Raw genomic sequence first — 19,404 nt, forward strand, 5'->3', positions numbered from 1 at the left:
GCAACGGTATTGTTCTGTCATCGCTCGATGATAGGCCGTACGGCCCTATCGATGACAACTTGTATGCATAATCTCGCGTGTATATTGGCCAGCCCACATGTAGAGCTGCGCGTCCGTATGGTTGCCAAATCAACTTAGAGTGGTCAGGAGAAGTCGTGTAATCGAGTGTACCGAGAGGGTACTTGCTGGCCAATGATGTCGGCAGGAACGAAAAGTTGCTTCTCCCTCTAGCTGAAATTACGATATTACCACAGCCGTCGAGCCAATGATTCGTTCAATGTGAGAAGATATCGATGGGACGAGAAATTGAATCAGCCGCAACAGGGCGAAGCACATTACAAGCGACCACCGCGCTACTCCTGAAACTCTAACTTGCATGCGGGACATCACGTATCTATAGCAAGCCCGACATGTGGATTCAGGGATAGTATCCTGTAGGAGATGCAACTTAGTGCCTACTCACCTTAGTGCGCGCAAGTAACCACTCCCTCGTCGACGCTCCTGCTGACCGAGACATCAAAAAAGATTCAATGGCGGCCATCACCGGCACGCACAAAGCAGCGTCCCAAGCGCCAACTCGAAAGGAAGTGCCTCACAGACTCGAACTGACGCTCAAGGGTCTTGAGAAATTAGTGCATAAGGTAGCTTTCGTTTGTGGTACCCGTCTCCTCGTCACTAGCTCCCACAACAACAGTCATCGGGTGTGGGATCTGGACACGGGGAAACAAGTGGGCAGCGAAGCAGTTGAAATGTAGCTGGAATCCGTGTAAAAAGAAATGCACACACGATGCGCCATGTACATGTATTTTCATGTGCGCGTGAAAAGATTTCCTTTTTTGGAATGGCCCAAAGTAGTCGCCGTGACGTCCGATCGGCGATGAGGGTGAAGTCTCTAATACCACTGCAGAGCACAGTGCACGACGCCAGAACATTCGCGTATGTCATGTCCATTGATCATAGGGCTTTGCCCCAACGGACAATAAACAGGGATTCTAATATTATTATTAATCTCATCGATTTTCTTCGACGACGCAGTTAATATTTTAATTCCCTGTGCACTATTGACTTGCGCCTCTCCATTGCCATCCCGTCACTTTGTTGTTGCATCCGCGTGCTCGTGTTATCCTCGATTGTCTCTTTTCCATCTTCTTTCGTCTTCCGCCTTGCATACTATGGCCCCCTTTTCTTATTGATCTCTTATAATGAAGGAAACTCCTCTCCTGCCCGTGGTCGTGATCTACATGGCTCTGATTGAAGTAGAAGTCGATTGCAGTTACAAGAGCGACAAAGTATGCAAGACTGCAAACACAGCAGCTTTGATTGCGCATGGAGGTCCCCGCGGCTCTAATTCGGGCCCTAGTACTCAGGCGTACGATTCATGAGCTAGGCCGTCAAAAAAGTTGTGTTACGGAAAATGTGTTCAAAGCTCAAGATCAGTGAAGAAAAACTAGCGCTTTCGAAGTTCTGCACATTGACCGGATTCTTCCAGTATCTTCAGTGTTCCTAAGTAGAACGTCTAATTGAATTGACATCGACACTTGGTCGAGCACACAGGAGGCTTACTCCTGTTTATCTATCATAGTATCCTCTATACTTATGGATGCGAGCTCTCTATGTCCTCTTGGTGTACTCTGACCTCATGCCAAATACATTGGTCAAGGATGGATGCGAACGACAGACCTCATTGTACCTCTCTCTTGCTCTGCGTGTGTCGAATCGTGCATGTTGATGAGGAGACGGTTCGCCGTTATAGGTGGGACAATTGCGACCGTGATCGCGCCAAGTTGGTAATACTCAGCAGGGCCGAATTTGCCCAGCAAGGTGCTGAACAGGTATATCAAAAAGTTACTGGAAATAACAAAGCAGTACTTGGATCAGAATCGACCCACTGCGTTGCATGTGCTCTCACCAGAGAAAATAAAGAATCGAGTCTCGCGCGAAGGTACGCATAAGACGTGCACCAGACCAAGTCTTGTCAGGTACCTGGAAATAATGCTGAAGAGATTTGTAGCCTGCTAACAGGACAAGAACAAAGTCTAAACCCATCATTGGCACCCTAGTGGAGAATGAGGAGCGGGTCGCAAAGGCAGTCCACGGAGTAAGTACCAGAAAAGATACAGCCAATCCACGGACTCAACTATGGCACATACGCCAAAGATCTGAGCTTTGTGGTCTAAACTTTGATCAGTGTACATACTTGGTAATATTGATGAAGCTCACTCTGTTCATACTGGTATATGTTCACTGCCATCACCATCATGCCACTGAAGACCGCGACGAACAATGTCGACACAGGGAGGACGATTCTCTTGTCTGGATATCATCTAGATATCAACCGGAAGTATTTGCATTTCCACGCACCATAGGCGTACAGCGCGTATAATCGAAGTTGGAGAATCACTAAGACTTTGATGAGTACGTGGTGTATCAGATGGCTCAGAAAGCTTACTTTCGATATTGGCCACTAGTAACAAAGCTGGGAATTGTCAGACTAAAGCCGATTTTGATGGAGTATGCTACGTACCAATGACAGCAAAGACAGTGTTTACAGAACCTGACGTTTCCATGAGGTGGATTAAGGGATGAAAGTGTTTGAGCTTACATCTGTTCCGAATTAGTATCAGTAATAAAAGTGATCGGTGAGATAACGCACATAGCCCATGTGGGTGTAACATCGAACGTCACTGCATCTCAGCAATAAACGCTGAGCGTCGACAACAAACTTCGGTGCACAACTCACAAAATGTTATTAGAATAGCTGTCCCAAGTGCAAAGTATCGATTCTGAGAAGTATGAGGTATAACGCCCAACCGATATGCAGACCTTATCTCACCACGAAAAATAGAACTTTTGCAAGCGTCCATTTGGCGTTCTACACGTGGTCCCCGTCACTGGCTAGCCAAAATTGCGCCTAACTAGACGCACCCATAGTCTAACCTGTCACTGCTGAGCTTCCGCAATAATTCAGGTCCGGTTGAACAACTTACCTCGTGAGGAAAAGTTAGGACTAGTGTCTTTGTCAAAAGTCCAGAATAAGGTCACAAAGAGGGCTCACTCACTCAGGTCCCAGGTAAAGAGCGTTAAAGCAGCGACTACATGGTATCCGAATAATAGGTAAGCGTGTCAGTCTCGGAAAGCAGGAGGGCCCACCGCAGATGTATTTGATTGTTGGGGCTACCAGGAGGTCTAGGTCCAAAGCTTGGATCTCCTCTGGAGTAATTGTGGTTGCGGTCGACATGGGTGGGTGTAAGTTGTACGGACGGAATCCCTACCTGTCACTGAAAGAGTAGGTGGGGTCCAAGGATTAACCAACCCAGTATTAAATAGTGTCACTAACATTCGGCTGATTGCTAAAATAGCAGTCACCGATGGCCCTGAATTCACTAGTAGGCGATGCAGACACCAACCTCGTCACTCCGTGTTTCGTATTCTTTCGCAGATACGTGGGCACAAACCTATACATAGTAGCCTGTCAGAATCGGTGTCTCCTGCGAATCGAATATCAACTAACCTTGCACAAGCTGGCAATATTAATGTCCTTGTCATCAAGTGAAGGAGATGGGCCCATTAGTAACATTTGCAGAGTCTACAGGCGACAGAAAACGTAACTTGAATGCTGATCGCTCTGGCTTCCAAATTATATGCTAATCACGAGGAACTTCCTCTGAACTTTGCCGTACTTGTACCTCTTCTAAATATTACTTCCGAGTTTCACACCGAACAGACACGGTGGGTGCGCTGATGTTTCATCATCATTGACTCAAGATGGCCTGTCCAGTGTCTGGGCCTATAATTAGCATTTAGGTTTCATCATGCTTCGAGGCCTGTTAACTTTCTTACCTGGAGCATATAACCGTGTGACAATATCACGGACGTCCAGTGCCAGTGGATCATTAATAAGCAACCGAGCCCCAACACAGGATGCTGGGAGCAATGGAAATCAACTACGGGCGCCGAGGAACAAACAGAGCTCCACGTCAAAGTCGAACTTCATCAGGACAGGGGACGGCCGTACTAAAGAAGAAATTTTCATTTAGCAAGAACACATACATCCATGCGACGATTGTCCGTCAGGCTAACTTTGGCTACTTCTGGAGGTTCAAGAAGTAACAGGTTGGAAGATTGTATAGCCTAATCTGCCAATGAATGATGAGCTAGGCCCTCGAAACAAGTTGTGTGGCCAACTTGGAAATATGTTTCCATGCGCAGCATGAAGAGCGGTGGTCTTCTTCGTTCACCGAAGAATGAAGATAAAGTTCTCACGCTGAAGCTAATCTAACTCGAAGATGCCGCATTCCCTAATTAAGACTCTTCAGATCACAGCGTCCAACATAATTTGTTTCCTTTGCTCGAGACAAGCATTTCGATCTGGTTAATTAGTTATGTAAGTTGGTAGCAAATTATTGTATCTGGACATCACAGAATATGTGCATGCGTTACTGGGCGGAGGTGGAAGAGCATCAACTCTTCATAGGTCAAGACTCGATTGCAATATTGATCTTTGGTCCAGATTCGTGCTCAAGGTTTGCAGAAGATTGTCTCTTGCGCTTCTTCGGGCTTCTCGGAGGTTTTGTATTAGCACTTGGACACAGCCCTTTAGTGCTCAATGTGCACGAATCGCACTTCGGTCCCACAGGGACGCAAATGGTCTGTTTAGCAAAAGAGGGATTACAATGAGACTCCCCGCTATAGCGCAAACATACCTGTCCAAAGCCGACGAGCATGTGGTTAATTTCGCGATGCAATTCGATGGGTAACCAGGACTGAATATTTAACCTCGTTTCTTCAGGCTTCTTGGTGGGCCGTTGATGCCATCCCAACCTGTTAGTAATACGATGAACGTGCACATCCACGCCAATACCGTGATTGCTGCAAGTGCGTTAGCGAGTTCATAAAGGGCGTAGTAAATTCACCGTGTACAGATTCCAGGCGACATGAAGCGTAAGAAACGCCATTTTAGGTCCGACTCCTGGCAATGAGCATAGCTCATCCACTGTCTTGGGTACCTCTGAATCGAAGTCATCCCGTAACCGTAAAGCCGTCTTCTTGATATACCTGATAGAAAACGTGAATATAGCCAGTCTTCCTTCTATAGAAGGATGAACGGACCCAGTCTTCCGTCGCCAGAACCCAACTTTTGCTATCGCATCTGATATTGTAGAATCATCCGCAGATATGATGGCGGCAACAGATAGCGTGCCTCCCACAGCAGCTCGCAGCTTCTCAACAGCTGCATCCGTTACTTCATCTTTCGTTTGGGAAGATAACATCAGAGAAACTAGGATAGCAAACCGTCGGTTCTGCCATACAAAATAAGACTGTTGTCATATAAGATTGCATGAATATTAACCTTTGGGTCTTTCTCCTTGTGCTGGGCTTGTTCGCACCCCATAGTGTCTACAGGAGCAACAGTTTGCGCGCGCATCTCTTTGATCGAGTCATACACCTCCTTCCAGTGTGGTGGAGCAGGATGCGGAGTGTCCAGATTCTGTGGTATCGGTTTAGGTTTCTTGGGGGACTTGGCCTTCACTCTCGAACTCGTATCTTCTTCAGACACCGTCTCTTCTAGTTTCACAGTTGATGACGTCTTCCGTAGGCTCGTCGAACGTGTCCGGTCTGAGATGTTTGATGTCTTGGGGGATTCGACCTCGAGCTTAATACGTTTCGACGGTTTTGGACTGGAGGACAGTGATGTTGACGGCTGATCCGCATTTCCGGCTTCAATCAAAGTGACCGCACTGTGATATGGGCTTGCACGTGCCAAGAGTCCAGTGAGAGCTCCCGACACCTGTCGTTGCGGCGACGGCATTGCAGTAATACGACTGGGTTGGGTTGGGTTGGGTTGATTGCAGTCAGATGTCGACACACAGTAGACAGAGTGCGGCAAGCATGCTAGTACTAAGGAGGTTAGACTCGGCTGCTGAGATTAATTGCATTCTCCAATAATAAGATCACGTGATTTAGATACTAGCCGCCATTCTTTCCCGTTTTGTTTCATGTTTTGTACGAAAAGACGTTTAGATTACGGCGAAAAATATAAAAGGAAATTATTGCGCACGCGGAAGGATAAAGTCAAAAACCGCTCAGACCGGAGCGCCTGTGCATTGTCAATGGCTACGGGAATCAGGGAGATCTGCAGTACTAGATGGGCCGGGGAGGGCGACCTCGATGTACAACCAGACCGCTGTCGTCGAATGTGCAACGACGACTCGCCAAAGGTCGCACACCCTGGTTAATAGGGGAGGGTCGGCAACATTGACCGAAATGGCGCACACATGTCCAAATTGTGTCCAAATGGGAATATGTATTTTTTATACTCGTGTACCTTCTTGCCTTTGCTTTCATCCAAAGCAAGGGCATCGTTAGGACATATTCAACAATTAGCTGAGAGCATTGATCTGGCAAAACCTCAGATCAATGACTAGGCTTACAAATGGCGCAAATATAGCTAGCGCGGCGACGAAAGATCCGTCAGAAAGCGGCCGTTGAACGTTGAACGTTGAACGTTGAACAATCTAATACATTTGCGTACCTGGCGAGGCCCTGACAGGTCGACCATCAGAAAGACTTCCAAAGATCATAATTAAAGTTTGCAACTAATTTGCTACTTAATTTTAATCGATGATAACAATAGGGGGTCTCAGCTGACCGACTTGATCCATGTCAATGCGTCCTCATACCATGCATGATAGATTTGACATCGTATTGCTAGTGGCTGGAACACAGCCCTCCAGATGTGAGGAACGCTGTATCTGTATCAATGGGTAAAAAAACACCCAATCTATCGTGGTGGTGCTGGAGGGAAACCAGAGATAATTGGAAACCAAGGATGAACATCCGCATCCCACTTCAAAGTTTTTGCATCCCATGTCGTCAAGGCCTGCTCGGTTGAAGGGAGCTGTCTCTGCAAATCGATGCATACATCCAGGAGCTTCTGGACAAACTTGCGGAAGATGAGAATCAGCATTAGGTACAACTAAATATTTTCTCACCTTCTTCCGTTCCTCACTCCATCGTCCCGCCCAGCCATCGGGTGACGTCAGCAAACGTGATAGAACTTCTATGGCAAGCGCGATGCTGTCTAGCGAGAACTGTTTATCCTATTTTCGATTTAAACAGGCACCTCATTCCGGTTATCGCGAACACTTGCCTTTTGCATGGATTCGCACGCAGTAGCAAACTTGGTGAAGCTGGGATGTCCGATGGGTTGCAGATCAATATCTTCGTACTCAGGCATAAAAGCCCACTTGTAGCGCCGCAGAAAGTTAAGCCTTGTGCGTCGCCACGAGAAGGTCGTTTTTTTAACCGTGATCTTTCTGTCGAGTCAAGATCTGGAACGAGTGATATTCACCGTTACTTACAGCGAAGACAGTCATTGAGAGGGACTGCAATGCCGTGAGGAATTGCAACTGATATGATAACTCGAAGTAGGCATTTGAGTCTAATGAAAAGAATTAACTCTAGTCGTTATGAATATCGAACCACGTACCACTCGACATGCCTGGCATAAGTTGATCTATGCAGGACAAGTGCATCTCAAGCACCTGTACAACATACCAGTACGCAAAAACGCGCTCTTCATTTGTGTAAAGTGACAATTGGAATCCCGATAGAACGACTTCGCGGATTACAGACAGCCTATACATTAGCACAGCTACCCTGGCGCGACGGACATGGTCAAGCTTTTTTTGGTCTTGCTGATAGTCATCGTCTAGTGAGCATACAGGGTACTGCTTACATTTGTGACACTCACCAAGGGCGCAAGGCGTACACACACGTCCATGAATACGACAAACAACTCATGCCAGTCGAAAAGTGACTTCGCACAGAATCGGCGCCGCCGTGGTAGGTTGTACCATAGCGACTTGATGTTTGCTATCAGTATCTGTCTTGCTGTCAGCACATATGCAGGATTTCGCAACTTCAAACAAACCTGCGTCATGGTGCGTTCAATCTGTGCGAGTGGTGGAGGCGCCGGACCCTCCCATCTTGTCATGATATCTTGCGTGAAAGCGTCATAGGAAATGTTCAGCGTTTCGCGGAAGAACTGGTCCACAACATGTTTGAGTGCAAACTTGTTGAGTACGAGGACGCCGTCCCAGAACGCGGACTAGGATTATCATAAAATTCGACTAGATTGATTGTCATGCACGAATTACTCGCCTGGGTGATTGAACGCACGTATGGAAACCGACTATGGGGCCGTGGGCACCACAGCTGTAGATGGCCAGCAACCTGATGCTAGATTTAATGTCTACGACGGAAGAGCAGTGATAGTATATACCTCCCATGTCGTCAGCTCAGTTGTGTTTGCCAGATCATTGACGTTCTTCAGCGATGTCAACATCCCCTCCAGTAAAGCCCAGGTACGAGCTTGGTCGGGTAGCTGTATGACATGTAGGGGGATATATGATACGATAACACGAGGAAACTGAGGGTCGAACGCAAGACGGGCTGGAGAATCTAGCGCTGGTTCTGACGGAGTTACTGTCATGATAGGATGCAATAATTGCAGGCTTAGATTGATCATCGTCGGAAGCAAACTAGAGTGAGGTTGAGACAATTGTGTCTCGAACAACACGATTAGTGACTGACACAAGTCAGTAGACTGTCATATAAAAAGAAGAAACACCCCTAACCTTTCTAAGCATTAATCGGTTCATCAGCATGGCTTTCCAAGGTTGCTGAACTATGGTTGTTATCGCATGAACATTGGGTTAACATTGTTATGTGAGCCATTTCACACCTTTAGCTGAGGTCTCGAGCCAATGACACGCTTCATCAAGCACCTTGCAGATATATTTGACGGGTAGAGCCTCGGAGAGGGGCACGTCACATTTCTCGCTTTGCCAGTCCTCGGCCTGGTCATAGATGAGCATGGCTGGCAACTTAAACGGTGCTTTGACGAACATCGTACACATTCCCTTTATTCAGCTCCCTCCAGGATAGGTCACAACACTTGAGAAGGCCTAATAGAGCTGCCCTTAGAACGACTGTGATTAGCTCTGGCGGACGCAAGTTGTCTGAGCGTGGCGGTGAACCCCCGGGGACGAGGTCAGGGTCAATCTCTTTCAAGGAGTGAACGTAAAGGAATGAATATATGGTTTGCGAAAGAGTGTAACCGGAGTGCCATTCCATCTGGGCGCCAGACAGGGGACAAATGAATACATGTGGAAAAGTTTACGCTGTCTCTGATTTACCTCGCAGGAAAATGAGCGATCGATGATCCAGCACACTTCCTCTGGGGTAAGCGGGGCGAGAGGATTAAATATCGGCTTAGATTTATCCAGAAGCGCCAAGCCGCTGTCGAAACGTGGTTCGCCTATCTTCAGACATCATCAGCAAATTGTTCGGACTTCGGAAAGAAGGTTTTTACCTCGAACGACGACATAGCATCCAGCAGAGTGAATCCATTAGTCAACACGAGGGCCCCAGGGTGCAAGGCTTAGACGATATTGAGTAGGCAGGTAGGCTAACACAAGTATTTCTGGTCACCTTCGGCAGCATCCTCAAACAACGCAGTCACATCGTGAAAATTGTCGCCGCCAGGAAGGTCCACCAAGGGGTCGTACTCCATGTGGCTGCGGTCGCCAGATGAGCTGGTAATGGACGTCAGTAAAGCAGAACGCCAGGTGACCAGGTTTAGAGACTACTACCGTGCAAGCTTTAATTGGATGTTGTCGGAGTTTGAACCACTTTTCTTCAGCATTGAACTTGCTCGCCATACATGATCATTCCCCGACGCGTCTGCCAGATACGCCCGCAACGCGTGATACTATCTGGCATCCAACCAACTGGTATCCCTCATGTAAAATCTTTTTTTTGTTTTTTTTGACATGGAACAACTTACATAGCAGTAGCTAGGGAACTACCTAGGCGCACTGTCTAATTGGGTGAAGCTGCAGAAATCCGCAGAACCCGAGGACAAACTGCTGTTTTCAATTGTTGGATGGCATGCATTGACTCTTCCACAGAATCCTGCTGCCTTACTGGCTGCAAGGAATGACATGCTGGCTGTTTTACTTGCCATAGGCATCGACCCTGACCGGTCAATATTATTCCACCAGGACCATGTATCTATTTGCTCTATCCTGGTAGCCGTTTGGCTAACAATACATAGAACCCTCACCATACCGAACTCTCCTGGATATTAAGCTGCATAACGCCCATGGGGAAGCTGCGCCGGATGACGACATGGAAGGTGCGGTATTTCAAATGTAGTTAAATTCCATTCTTATGTTCCTCAAGTCAAGATTAGCTGCGGCACGAAACTCTGGCTCAGAGGACAAAGTGGACGAGTCGATGCTCAACGCTGGTCTATTCATGTATCCTGTGCTACAAGCCGCCGACGTGCTTGTTTACAAGTGGGCCTTCTTGCAGTGGTCATTTTCGACACTACTGATATGTTGCTAAGAGCTACTCACGTTCCTGTAGGCGACGATCAACAGCAACATATAGAACTCACGAGGGATATCGCTGATATCTTCAACCGAACATTCAAAGGAACGTCTCCCCTGTTCCCCCTTCCGACCTACGTCAACAGTAAGCATCCGAGGATGTGCATATATATCCGTTGACCCATTTCTTCAGCCCCATCGAAGCGGATTTTATCACTCAAAGACCCAACGTCCAAGATGTCGAAATCTTCACCCGACGTCCAGTCCCGCATTCTGCTCACCGATATCGCTTCCCAGATCCAATCGAAAATTCGGGCTTCTGTCACAGACTCCATTCAGGGCATTACTTACGATCCTCAAGGCCGCCCGGGCACCTCAAATCTGCTGACTATTCTCGCCGCCTGCACAGACAGCGATGTCACCCAGATCGCAAAAGCCTATGAGAGCCAAGGCCACGGAACTTTGAAACGCGATGTCGCAGAGGCTGTTGAGGAATTCCTTAAAGGGCCCCGGGCGCAGTTCGATCGCATTCGTCAGGAAACGACATATCTTGATGAGGTAGCACGTCGCGGGGCTGCCCGCGCTATTGAACACTCCGAGGTGACCATGATGGAAGTCAAAACACGCCTAGGTCTTGCATCACCTGCGGTGCATTAACAAATGTAACTACAACCATGACAATATTAATGACTGAGTTTATCATTCTGCGTTTGTCAGTGAGCTTGGTCAAGTCCACGGAGAACTACTAGCTGCCGGCGGTGACTAGTGAGGATCGGGCTCGATCACAAAATGATTACATAATCAATCACACCTCAACGAAGACGTAATTAAACGAACTGGGTCTAGAAAGAGAACCGTTTTGCAGGTGGTAAGGGACGATATACGTGGGGAACTGGTAAGGCAGCCGCATCCGGAATTCTGTGGCAAGCCCTGCTTGATGGTGATCGGTGTAGGCCAGTACACATGAAGCGTGTCTTGTTGAACTCTCCTAACAGTTGCCACCAGCTTACATGCCAACTGAGAAAACTCTTTTGCATTTCCTCCTGTAATAGTGAGACTCACTGTCTGGTGGTCCCGATGATCATAGCATTGTCCATCAAACGTCTTGCCAAATTCTGCCAAATTCACAACTGTCGTTCGGTCGCTTTGGCCATTTCTAGCACTGCCATCCCACGCACGTCAAGATTAGGACCTCTTGTCGAGCACCCTGAAAGTAGCCGCGTTTTGACGTCCATTTGCGGTCAAGCTCCCACTTGAGCATATCTGATAACCGTATTTCCCCCATCAATAGCGAAGAGTCTGTCGTAAGGCACAAGCAAACTTGCTACAACCTTCCAGGGCTCATTGATCTCACCTCAACGTGCAGGTATACAGACCACACTCCTACCCTGAGTCACAGAACCATGAATTAGTATCCACGGCGTAATCTCATACTGATCGGTGGATATCATGTATGGGGTATAATGCTAGGAGTGATCTAGATTGGGATGATCGAACGGATCGAATGGTGTCTTGGTTATTAATCTATTTAAATTATAGGGACGCTGCTTAGCGCTGCTTTCGTGTTGTTCAATTGTTTCAATTTCCTGGCTCGGCTCGCCAAGTTACTAGGTTTCAATTTTGATCAGCCTGTCGTCGAAAACAACACGAAACTGAGCCCCTTCATGTGTCTGAGTTCAAATTCAGCCAACCTTGGAGCGGCAGCAAGCAGCAGATCCGAGATCCACGGTAGGTTTGCTGATTCGTTCATATAACAAAACGACTCCCTGTCGCGTCCGTTTGGAACTCCCTTCAAGGTCTTCAATGGTCTTTACTGCCCACCCTGTCCTCCGCGGATGGTCACCTGCATCCGTGGAGGATGACCATGATGTTCATCTTCCAGACCAAACATATCCCCTGTCCAGACATTTTATAGCGTCCACCTCCTGTATCACTCACCAACCAATGGCTCCTTCATCTGATCGACGCGCACAGCGTAACAGGAGCAGGGATCCGAGTTGGATCCCTCGGCCTAGAAACGCCTTCATAATCTTTCGCTGTGAGTACTCGCGCAAGCACAGTCAGGCAGCCCAAGAGAGCGACGAGGAATCGGAGGCACCGAATCCTACAGCCAAAACCCTCTCGAAGCGAGCGGCTGAGGCGTGGAAGCAGCTGTCTGCTTCTGACAAGGATAAATACAAGGTGCTTGCAGATAAGGAGAGGGAGGAGCACGCACGTCTCTACCCCCACTATCGCTTTCGTCCAATGAGGCGGCAAATCTCCGGGCTGAAGAAGCGTCAATACGATCTAGGCCTGAGTAACAACATTTTTCCTCTTGATTCTTCAGACGAGCAAGTACCTGCTTATATCGCAGATGCGGATGAAGACTCGCAAGAGGATGGAGGGGTTACACATCAGCAGGCCATCGAGAAGGAAGGGAGCGAAAATCTCGAGGCATCCGGAGACTCCGCACCGAAAGACGTCCCTAAAAACTGCTCCGCAGCTCAACGACGATCGTCGTCTGTTCCGCTGCCCGACGCGTTCCCCACACTCATCCTCCCCTCACATGCTCCGAAGGACGATTTATGCAGGTCTCGCTCGACTGAAGGACGAGAGTGGCTGCTGCGTCCTCTTGACTATGTGTCACAGGCCGCACATGTTCGGTTTGGCAAGGAATTTGAGGCGCAGCCTCAGCAATGGCATACTGCCTCAAACGATGCATCTCCTTTTATATCCTACAGTTTCGGTGCATCGACTGGGGTACGTTTCGGATACGTTTTTTCCCCTCGATGTGTGCTTAGGACCATAATACAGGAGCATAACAGCTCGATAGACGACCCATCCGAGTCGCACTTGGCACTGGAGCTTGGCTACCAATCTCCAAACAGCCGGGACGGACTCACCTACACTCCTTCCTCCTTCACAGCTAGCCCCTCTTCCCATCCTGGCTGGAACGGCGATCTCCTTTCCCCCTGTATGCCCGGGCAAGCAATGTTGCATGGTGATGAGCTATTAGCACCTTATGAAGACATGGAGCGCGCACAGGCTCTGGAAGCTTATGCCCTTGGCCTACACAATTTTGACTTTTTCACCAATCTCCTCCCCCTCCCCGAATACCCTGATCATGTACCCGGTATTCCCTGCGATATTGAATACTCTGCACTCTTCCAAGAGCAAGCCACAGAATCGTAGAATTCCGACACGCACCGTGACCCAGCCCACAAAACCTCAGCCGCGGGGATGATCTCCGTCACTACTTACTATCTTGACCCTGTAGCCCTATTCCCACTTGTTCCATATCCCGACGGCGTGTTTCGTGTCACTCCTTCTTTATGGTTAGTCGATACTAATACTATTTAGCCCCTTGCCCCGTTCTAGTGCCATTAATATTACCTCTCCACCATGCATATCCACATTTCTCTCGTTTCGCATTAATTCATGTGCATAGTATAATTGGGGACGGATTCGGGTTACTTACCTGTAGGATGTATAATGCTAGCAAACTAGAAAGTCGAAACTCTGTAAATCGCTTAGCATGTCGCTTTCAAGTCACGGCAAACAGCGGCTACTAACGATTCCCCACGAATTGCAAGCCGACTTCCACGACTCTCACCAGTATCTTTCTTGGATTGTTCGAAAACCCAAAGTGGTCGTTCTTGGCCGCCGACCACGCAGAAACAATGTCAGCCAAGGGAGATGGGTCAAAACTAAGACAGATGACAGCGACAGTTTTGACAAATGTCGCCCACATTTCCGCGCCTTTCCTTTCAGTTTTCCTCGTTGTCCATTTGTCCGCACCAGCACTCGCAAATGTCGGAGGCTCGAGTTTGTCTTCCAATGTTATGGTAGGTGACACAATATCATCAAGTTGGTAACAAGGAGATGACGTTTGAGTTATAACTGGCACAGCTTCTCGGTAGGGAGTACTACCAAACTGGCTTTGGGGAGAGATATCTGCTCTTTATACCTCTGGCAGCCCACGTAGCTTCAAGTATCGCCAAAAGGATCATTAATCCGCGCTCAGCATCCCCTCGCAAGATTACCAGCACCCTCAGTCTCGCGGCATATTCATCTCTTCTAATATTCCTTCCTATACATTTCTACACCCACCGCGTCTCTCCTTCCAATCCTTCACCACCGATATTCGCGGTAGGACCCTCGGAGGTGGACTACGAGTTTATCAAGATTGGTTTGGCTAGGTTTCCCTGGCGGAGCTGGATCTTGTACGGTGGACTGGTTGCGAGCGTCATGCTCCATGCAGTTGAAGGCGCACAAATCATCCAAGCATCACGTCTCGCTTCTCGGAAATTCCGCATGCGTCCGCGAACGCGCAAGATCGTCGCAGGTGCAGCGGTAGTGCCTATATTGGCAGGTCTGTGGACGCTTTCGAAAGAACCTCTTATGGTATTTGCTTCACTGGCAGAGCGGTACGAGGCTGCATTCACTCGGTCTTGGGTCTATAGATTTTAGCCTGGTTAGGTGGGAAAATGTTCATTTGTACTACCATAGGTACGTATATGTATCTTAAGCTGAATCAAACATCCATATGCAGTTTCATACATAATCAATGTCCAGTTCCACAGTGACACAATTACCCAAAAGTATGAAAGTTAAACGTGTCCTTGAACCTGAATTCAAGTAACCAATGGTGTCTATCAACGGAAACCAAATGAGCATCGATTTCCATGTATGAGGGAACTCGACCTGCTTACCTTCAAAGGCCACACACAGATGCATTTACTTGAACTGAAGTCACCGTCACCCTCCCCAAAAACTCAGCCTGATTCCCAGTAAGCTCATTCATCGCTGCCTCCGCAACGTTAAACCCTTCACTCGCAGTATCAACAGCAAGGATTGCAATTGTCGTGCTGCCGTACGTCACTTCGTAACATGTTCCGCAGTAAACTGAATCCCATCCCGTAACAGTGTAGACACCACCGATATTGGGGAAATTAGGCAATTGACCAAGAGTCGTGTAGCCATAGTTCATGAGCCCGTTAGGCCCATTTGAGCAGGCGACGGTGGTGAGAGACTGATCAGCATTATCGTAAGTGTTATCATATGAAAGGCTCTCAGTCTGAGCGAGCACGGGAAGAGCGATAGCAAGGAGGGAGATGACAGCCGATGTGAATTTCATGACTAGTTGTTGGTGAGAGGTTTTACTTTGACGAGGCTGGTTGAGGGTAACTGCTGCAGAAGTGTACCGCGAACCTACTCCTTTTATCTGCTTCGTACAGCTCGCTAGTTACGCTGACAGAACCCGCGTACAAAACAGACCAGCACTGTACGCGGGGTTATCGCACCCGGAATATGATGTCCGGACATTTCGGGCGTCTCGTGCAGGTCAGCAGACTGGGAGGAAGCATGATCGGCTGGTGAGAACTATTTTTGGCTCAAGATCTCTGGCTGAAGGGCAGAGTGTTGAGTTCATTGGCATGCTGGTGGCTCAGCTGTTACGCGTGACGTCCCCCACCTGAGTCCGATTTCTCAGGAAGGACAGTCTATGCCTTCAATCTACCGCGTGTCCGATGCCTGTGGACTGAACTTCCCTGTAAATGGACAGACAGGTTTCAAATCACGAGTGCCTAGATGCATCAACGGTCAAAGATCCCCATCCCCGGAACCACTATTGCCATGAAGGTACCAATTACTATTCAGTCCTGCAGCGACCATAAACTTGAAGTCATGACATCGCTTACTATTCGCCACTTCATCGAGAGTCATTGTGAGAATGCCATATGATTGCAAGTTTATCTATTAAGAAATCTCTCTCTGGCTTTTTGGGTGCGTCTAAGGTCTTCGTCCTTGAGCTTTCCTTCAAGAGCGACCCACACATTCCGAGCATACTTCTCCCCATCCTGCAAGGATTGGAATGCGGTGATAAAAATACGTGTTGGGTGCTTACCTTCAAGAGGCTTTTGGCCTGTACGAGGTCAGACACACCTGTCCCGAGCAAGCGCATGCCTCGTAACAGTGGAGTTACATCTGAAGGGAAGGAGTAAAACACGAGGAGCTTGAGAGGCACAGAAGCTTCTTCTTGTAGAGTAGCATCGAGGAAATGCAAGGTTGGTAACTGCTCAAATGTCAATCACGTACCATTGAGATTGAGCTCAAAACAAACAACAAACCAAATTGAGAGTCAGGCAAACTGGCCATGTTTGTCTTCCATCGAGGGGTTCGCCCTCGTCCCAGTAGTCAGGAAGCTCGAAGTCAGCCACTTGAATCGTCTGTCGCGTGTCTAGTGCGCTGCCGACATGGGCCGTTTCATCCACGTCCATGTCCATAGCCTGAGTTGCATCACTCCGATCGCTTTTCTTCGCGCGGTATTGGACGCTCTTTGTTCTAGGTACCTTGGTATCCCATAAAGCGGCGCGTGCAGCCATGAAAATCGCGTCGAATATGTTCCCTGCGTCAGAAAACACTATGACATCAAGGTTGAGCAACCAAGATTTCATTCCAGGTAAGATACCGAGGTTTTTTGGTCGGATTGTCGGATGAGAGAGGGTAGCGTTTAATACGGACGTCATATCATGCTGTAGGTCATCCAGGGCATTTGGGGAAAGGAGAGGATATGCTGTGGGAGAACTATAATTCCAAGTTGTCCAGTCTTTCTTTTGAAGGTGTAGTAAGAAAGTCGTACCAAGATACAGAGCAGACTACTCGTCCCCCATCTACACCTTCGCCATCGCCGATGCTCTCAACTTCCAATTTTGCAGCGGCTACGACTTCAGTGCCCCCACCGCCATCCTGCGCGTTTCTACCGATGCTAACGCGTGCGCTGCCATTTGCGATTGGGGCAATTCCAGACTCGAGGGCTATGGTTCGAAAATCTATCAAACCGCGGCCGTCTGCTCGTAATGGCGGATCGGATTGCAAGGAGGATTGGATGTAGGCCTTCTCAGCCTTGGATATTGATGCCATGCTTGGTCGATAATTTTCAGTTGAAACTGGAGTCACCAGTCTGTCATGGAAGTCAGTACTGCGCCGAACTTTGCAAGACGGGCATATCCTATGGAAAGATAATTACCTTTAGGAATGATCTAAGCCAGTTCAGGCAGGAAGAGCGTGTGTTGATATGTGTTTGGCATTGATTTAGGCAACCCCTTCTGACCTCGCACTCAAGATGCAAGCTGAAGAGAACGTCCGGAATGGATCCCCAAGCTTAAAGATCCCACAAGCGCTCTCCAAAGCTCAGGAAAGAAAAGCCGTCGAGTATGTTGAAGACTCTTTCATGGATATCACCAGTGCATTTAAGAAACGGTCGGCCGTCAATGTGTTACGGAAGCTCTGGAAGTACTGAGATAGTTGTGGACAGCTTAGAACCGTCAATGACGAAACTTCCAACTCTCACTGCATATCTTGATGCTATGCAGAAACTGCTGGCATTTATCTTGCAGATCCCACCTATAGACCCTTCCACTCACTTACGAACTGTCTTCCTCCTTCGCCTCACTGGCGACGTCATGACTTCTGTGCCAGGATATCCTCCACAGATGAAGGAGCTTCAAACGCTACTGGATTTCTTGGATGACCTTGACCAAGCATGGTCAGCAGCGTTGAAGAACCAAGTATGGGATCCAGCTGCAGGAGAGGGTGTCGACCTCATTATACGTGTGGATGAAATCGAACCCGGAGATCCACCTATACGGTCCTCGCCTGTAAGTCAAACAGAACGAACGAGGTTACGCAGTCTTCTCGTTACAGGTACTGCTGGATTGGAGGAGTGGATGACAGGGCTGAACACAAGTGGAGAGGACTATCAGATTGCATTACAGAATGCGGGTTTTCTCCAGGGCTTCGACGACCTTTTCTCGGTGACTTTGTCGGAGATGGGTACTTGTGACGGTTCTGTAAATGATCCTGCGGGCATTGAAGGGACATGTTGAGCGGAGACGGAGTTTTGACATGCACAGTGATGATTTAATTTTGAGTGTGGTATAATAAGTTCCTCCAACGAAACACAAAAATGCATCATTATCGCCTCCTGCTGGCTCTGCGACTGTCGCCTGAAACGAGGCGTTAATTGTGCAAATGCGCCATAAAGTCTCAACTTACCTTTCTCCTTGGCTTTCTTCGGTGCACCCTTCCCTCTCTTCTTTTTGTCCTCCACATCTTGCAGTCTTTCCTCCTCTGCAAAGTTTCTCATTTCCAACTCAGGCCATTGTCTCATGATCTGTGCAATATTGGCTTCTGGAGTGTAGTATTTGACCATAGAAGGCCCGCGAAGTCGTGCGCGAAGGTATTTGGCTCCAGTACGTGCTGATGTGGGGTTATATGCAGTTTGAAATATGGAGCAGCGTGACCGCGTCAACGAAGCAAGTCGCATAGGACGAATGGCGGCGGCTGCGGCTGCCATGGCTAGTGTAGCTATGGTGAGCTCGACTTGACCAGTCAATTTTAAGTGAACCTTCTGATCCTAACATCACCAAACAACCGCTTTTTTTCCAAGACGCCTTTATACGGTCAACTTTATTCAATGGCTTCATAGAGCCAGCGTAGACTGCTCAACACAACTTTTTTTCTTTGGATAATTTCTATCGTTATGCTACCTCGCTGTCGTCTTCTCCTTTCGAGATGCATAAAATCTGAAAGTTGGTTGGAGGCAAGCCAAGTCCACTTCCGTCGGTTTCGTTCCAACGACTCGCGTCAACGACCAGGAAATTCGTATTATCCTCCACAAACTTTTCCCGGTAATCAACGTGGTGGCTTCAGATATGGTGGTCGTTCCAACCCTCAGCATGTTATGAAGCAAAAGAAGGGTCACATCCTGGACGGTTTCTCGGTACGGGATGCCAGTGACACTCTCCTCATCATGGAGAAACAGGTCCACAAATGGGCTAATCTTCCGCACGTTCACCGTCGCCTGGAGTCCTTCGGGGTACCACGCACAGACGTCCAGCACATTCTCTCACTATTCGCCCGAGAGGTCAGCTCCGGGCTCCTTCATAACCCAATCGAGCAGAAAAAGTACCACGTGGAGAGATTTATTCTTACATCCAAAGAACTGAATCAAGGACTCCGGCTAGAC

General features: G+C 48.2%; 10 protein-coding genes across 10 annotated transcripts; 4 read left to right on the top strand and 6 right to left on the bottom strand.

Moving 5' to 3' along the window:
* Positions 1-1,514: 1,514 nt before the first annotated feature.
* On the bottom strand, positions 1,515-3,823 carry DFJ58DRAFT_337261 (uncharacterized protein). Its single transcript, XM_041379920.1, has 17 exons — positions 3,512-3,823; positions 3,408-3,455; positions 3,273-3,350; positions 3,151-3,210; positions 3,060-3,092; positions 2,988-3,007; positions 2,926-2,937; positions 2,834-2,872; positions 2,741-2,783; positions 2,652-2,684; positions 2,525-2,554; positions 2,450-2,476; positions 2,362-2,400; positions 2,221-2,313; positions 2,107-2,173; positions 1,910-2,056; positions 1,515-1,848 (listed from the first exon to the last, which is right to left on the bottom strand). Exons 3-17 carry the CDS (start codon positions 3,337-3,339, stop codon positions 1,656-1,658), a joined length of 903 nt encoding a protein of 300 aa, XP_041244634.1. The 5' UTR covers positions 3,340-3,350; positions 3,408-3,455; positions 3,512-3,823; the 3' UTR covers positions 1,515-1,655.
* A 395-nt stretch (positions 3,824-4,218) lies between these two features.
* On the bottom strand, positions 4,219-5,904 carry DFJ58DRAFT_784223 (DNA glycosylase). Its single transcript, XM_041389945.1, has 5 exons — positions 5,351-5,904; positions 5,110-5,300; positions 4,921-5,055; positions 4,704-4,869; positions 4,219-4,649 (listed from the first exon to the last, which is right to left on the bottom strand). Exons 1-5 carry the CDS (start codon positions 5,807-5,809, stop codon positions 4,476-4,478), a joined length of 1,125 nt encoding a protein of 374 aa, XP_041244635.1. The 5' UTR covers positions 5,810-5,904; the 3' UTR covers positions 4,219-4,475.
* A 636-nt stretch (positions 5,905-6,540) lies between these two features.
* Positions 6,541-9,656, bottom strand: DFJ58DRAFT_784228 (Mak10 subunit, NatC N-terminal acetyltransferase-domain-containing protein). The gene is made up of 15 exons (XM_041389946.1): positions 9,496-9,656; positions 9,377-9,444; positions 9,201-9,326; positions 8,911-9,138; positions 8,747-8,861; positions 8,640-8,689; positions 8,285-8,590; positions 8,164-8,235; positions 7,934-8,110; positions 7,754-7,885; positions 7,490-7,697; positions 7,362-7,441; positions 7,151-7,312; positions 6,993-7,100; positions 6,541-6,943 (listed from the first exon to the last, which is right to left on the bottom strand). Exons 1-15 carry the CDS (start codon positions 9,575-9,577, stop codon positions 6,782-6,784), a joined length of 2,076 nt encoding a protein of 691 aa, XP_041244636.1. The 5' UTR covers positions 9,578-9,656; the 3' UTR covers positions 6,541-6,781.
* Positions 9,657-9,694: 38 nt separating this feature from the next.
* On the top strand, positions 9,695-11,492 carry DFJ58DRAFT_784232 (tryptophanyl-tRNA synthetase). The gene is made up of 7 exons (XM_041389947.1): positions 9,695-9,808; positions 9,861-10,073; positions 10,121-10,201; positions 10,249-10,364; positions 10,415-10,542; positions 10,591-11,059; positions 11,115-11,492. Exons 1-6 carry the CDS (start codon positions 9,728-9,730, stop codon positions 11,052-11,054), a joined length of 1,083 nt encoding a protein of 360 aa, XP_041244637.1. The 5' UTR covers positions 9,695-9,727; the 3' UTR covers positions 11,055-11,059; positions 11,115-11,492.
* Positions 11,493-12,341: 849 nt separating this feature from the next.
* On the top strand, positions 12,342-13,034 carry DFJ58DRAFT_683157 (high mobility group box domain-containing protein; the record flags this gene model as incomplete). Its single annotated transcript, XM_041383256.1, has 1 exon — positions 12,342-13,034. A coding segment is annotated over one exon (693 nt), but the record flags the coding sequence as incomplete, so codon positions are not given.
* Positions 13,035-14,092: 1,058 nt separating this feature from the next.
* On the top strand, positions 14,093-14,846 carry DFJ58DRAFT_659374 (uncharacterized protein; the record flags this gene model as incomplete). The annotated part of the gene is made up of 2 exons (XM_041382086.1): positions 14,093-14,221; positions 14,286-14,846. 2 exons carry the CDS (start codon positions 14,093-14,095, stop codon positions 14,844-14,846), a joined length of 690 nt encoding a protein of 229 aa, XP_041244639.1.
* A 92-nt stretch (positions 14,847-14,938) lies between these two features.
* On the bottom strand, positions 14,939-15,879 carry DFJ58DRAFT_337375 (Cerato-platanin). The gene is made up of 2 exons (XM_041379921.1): positions 15,089-15,879; positions 14,939-15,028 (listed from the first exon to the last, which is right to left on the bottom strand). The coding sequence occupies exon 1, from the start codon at positions 15,511-15,513 to the stop codon at positions 15,091-15,093; it is 423 nt and encodes a 140-aa protein (XP_041244640.1). The 5' UTR covers positions 15,514-15,879; the 3' UTR covers positions 14,939-15,028; positions 15,089-15,090.
* Positions 15,880-16,097: 218 nt separating this feature from the next.
* On the bottom strand, positions 16,098-17,398 carry DFJ58DRAFT_702421 (ribosomal protein S5 domain 2-type protein). Its single transcript, XM_041383621.1, has 4 exons — positions 17,017-17,398; positions 16,505-16,961; positions 16,282-16,449; positions 16,098-16,234 (listed from the first exon to the last, which is right to left on the bottom strand). The coding sequence occupies exons 1-4, from the start codon at positions 17,295-17,297 to the stop codon at positions 16,127-16,129; spliced, it is 1,014 nt and encodes a 337-aa protein (XP_041244641.1). The 5' UTR covers positions 17,298-17,398; the 3' UTR covers positions 16,098-16,126.
* Positions 17,399-17,704: 306 nt separating this feature from the next.
* Positions 17,705-18,262, top strand: DFJ58DRAFT_659336 (uncharacterized protein; the record flags this gene model as incomplete). The annotated part of the gene is made up of 1 exon (XM_041382083.1): positions 17,705-18,262. The coding sequence occupies one exon, from the start codon at positions 17,705-17,707 to the stop codon at positions 18,260-18,262; it is 558 nt and encodes a 185-aa protein (XP_041244642.1).
* A 44-nt stretch (positions 18,263-18,306) lies between these two features.
* Positions 18,307-18,784, bottom strand: DFJ58DRAFT_337406 (mitochondrial ribosomal subunit S27-domain-containing protein). Its single transcript, XM_041379923.1, has 2 exons — positions 18,432-18,784; positions 18,307-18,382 (listed from the first exon to the last, which is right to left on the bottom strand). Exons 1-2 carry the CDS (start codon positions 18,730-18,732, stop codon positions 18,351-18,353), a joined length of 333 nt encoding a protein of 110 aa, XP_041244643.1. The 5' UTR covers positions 18,733-18,784; the 3' UTR covers positions 18,307-18,350.
* Between the last annotated feature and the right edge of the window lie 620 nt (positions 18,785-19,404).

This window comes from Suillus subalutaceus (assembly GCF_016647625.1).
Source record: "Suillus subalutaceus strain FC151 chromosome Unknown DFJ58scaffold_43, whole genome shotgun sequence".
In the NCBI taxonomy this organism is placed as follows: Eukaryota; Fungi; Basidiomycota; class Agaricomycetes; order Boletales; family Suillaceae; genus Suillus; species Suillus subalutaceus.

Excerpts from the sequence above, each read along its gene's own strand:
- DFJ58DRAFT_337261 (XM_041379920.1), bottom strand. The coding sequence starts at position 3,339 with ATGTTAGTGACACTATTTAATACTGGGTTGGTTAATCCTTGGACCCCA. Across the intron at positions 2,685-2,740 it reads AGCTATTCTAATAACATTTT|TGACGTTCGATGTTACACCC; the intron begins GTGAGTTGTGCA and ends GCTGAGATGCAG. Across the intron at positions 2,555-2,651 it reads TACACCCACATGGGCTATGT|GTTCTGTAAACACTGTCTTT; the intron begins GCGTTATCTCAC and ends TGGAAACGTCAG.
- DFJ58DRAFT_784223 (XM_041389945.1), bottom strand. The coding sequence starts at position 5,809 with ATGCCGTCGCCGCAACGACAGGTGTCGGGAGCTCTCACTGGACTCTTG. Across the intron at positions 5,056-5,109 it reads TTCTGGCGACGGAAGACTGG|GTATATCAAGAAGACGGCTT; the intron begins GTCCGTTCATCC and ends GTTTTCTATCAG. Across the intron at positions 4,870-4,920 it reads CTTCATGTCGCCTGGAATCT|CAATCACGGTATTGGCGTGG; the intron begins GTACACGGTGAA and ends ACGCACTTGCAG.
- DFJ58DRAFT_784228 (XM_041389946.1), bottom strand. The coding sequence starts at position 9,577 with ATGGAGTACGACCCCTTGGTGGACCTTCCTGGCGGCGACAATTTTCAC. Across the intron at positions 9,445-9,495 it reads GTTTGAGGATGCTGCCGAAG|CCTTGCACCCTGGGGCCCTC; the intron begins GTGACCAGAAAT and ends ATATCGTCTAAG. Across the intron at positions 7,101-7,150 it reads CGTGCGAATCCATGCAAAAG|GATAAACAGTTCTCGCTAGA; the intron begins GCAAGTGTTCGC and ends AATCGAAAATAG.
- DFJ58DRAFT_784232 (XM_041389947.1), top strand. The coding sequence starts at position 9,728 with ATGATCATTCCCCGACGCGTCTGCCAGATACGCCCGCAACGCGTGATA. Across the intron at positions 10,202-10,248 it reads GCCGGATGACGACATGGAAG|TCAAGATTAGCTGCGGCACG; the intron begins GTGCGGTATTTC and ends ATGTTCCTCAAG. Across the intron at positions 10,543-10,590 it reads CCTTCCGACCTACGTCAACA|CCCCATCGAAGCGGATTTTA; the intron begins GTAAGCATCCGA and ends CCATTTCTTCAG.
- DFJ58DRAFT_337375 (XM_041379921.1), bottom strand. The coding sequence starts at position 15,513 with ATGAAATTCACATCGGCTGTCATCTCCCTCCTTGCTATCGCTCTTCCC.
- DFJ58DRAFT_702421 (XM_041383621.1), bottom strand. The coding sequence starts at position 17,297 with ATGGCATCAATATCCAAGGCTGAGAAGGCCTACATCCAATCCTCCTTG. Across the intron at positions 16,962-17,016 it reads GTAGTCTGCTCTGTATCTTG|TTCTCCCACAGCATATCCTC; the intron begins GTACGACTTTCT and ends TTGGAATTATAG. Across the intron at positions 16,235-16,281 it reads AGGCCAAAAGCCTCTTGAAG|GATGGGGAGAAGTATGCTCG; the intron begins GTAAGCACCCAA and ends CAATCCTTGCAG.
- DFJ58DRAFT_337406 (XM_041379923.1), bottom strand. The coding sequence starts at position 18,732 with ATGGCAGCCGCAGCCGCCGCCATTCGTCCTATGCGACTTGCTTCGTTG. Across the intron at positions 18,383-18,431 it reads GAAGAAAGCCAAGGAGAAAG|GCGACAGTCGCAGAGCCAGC; the intron begins GTAAGTTGAGAC and ends GCCTCGTTTCAG.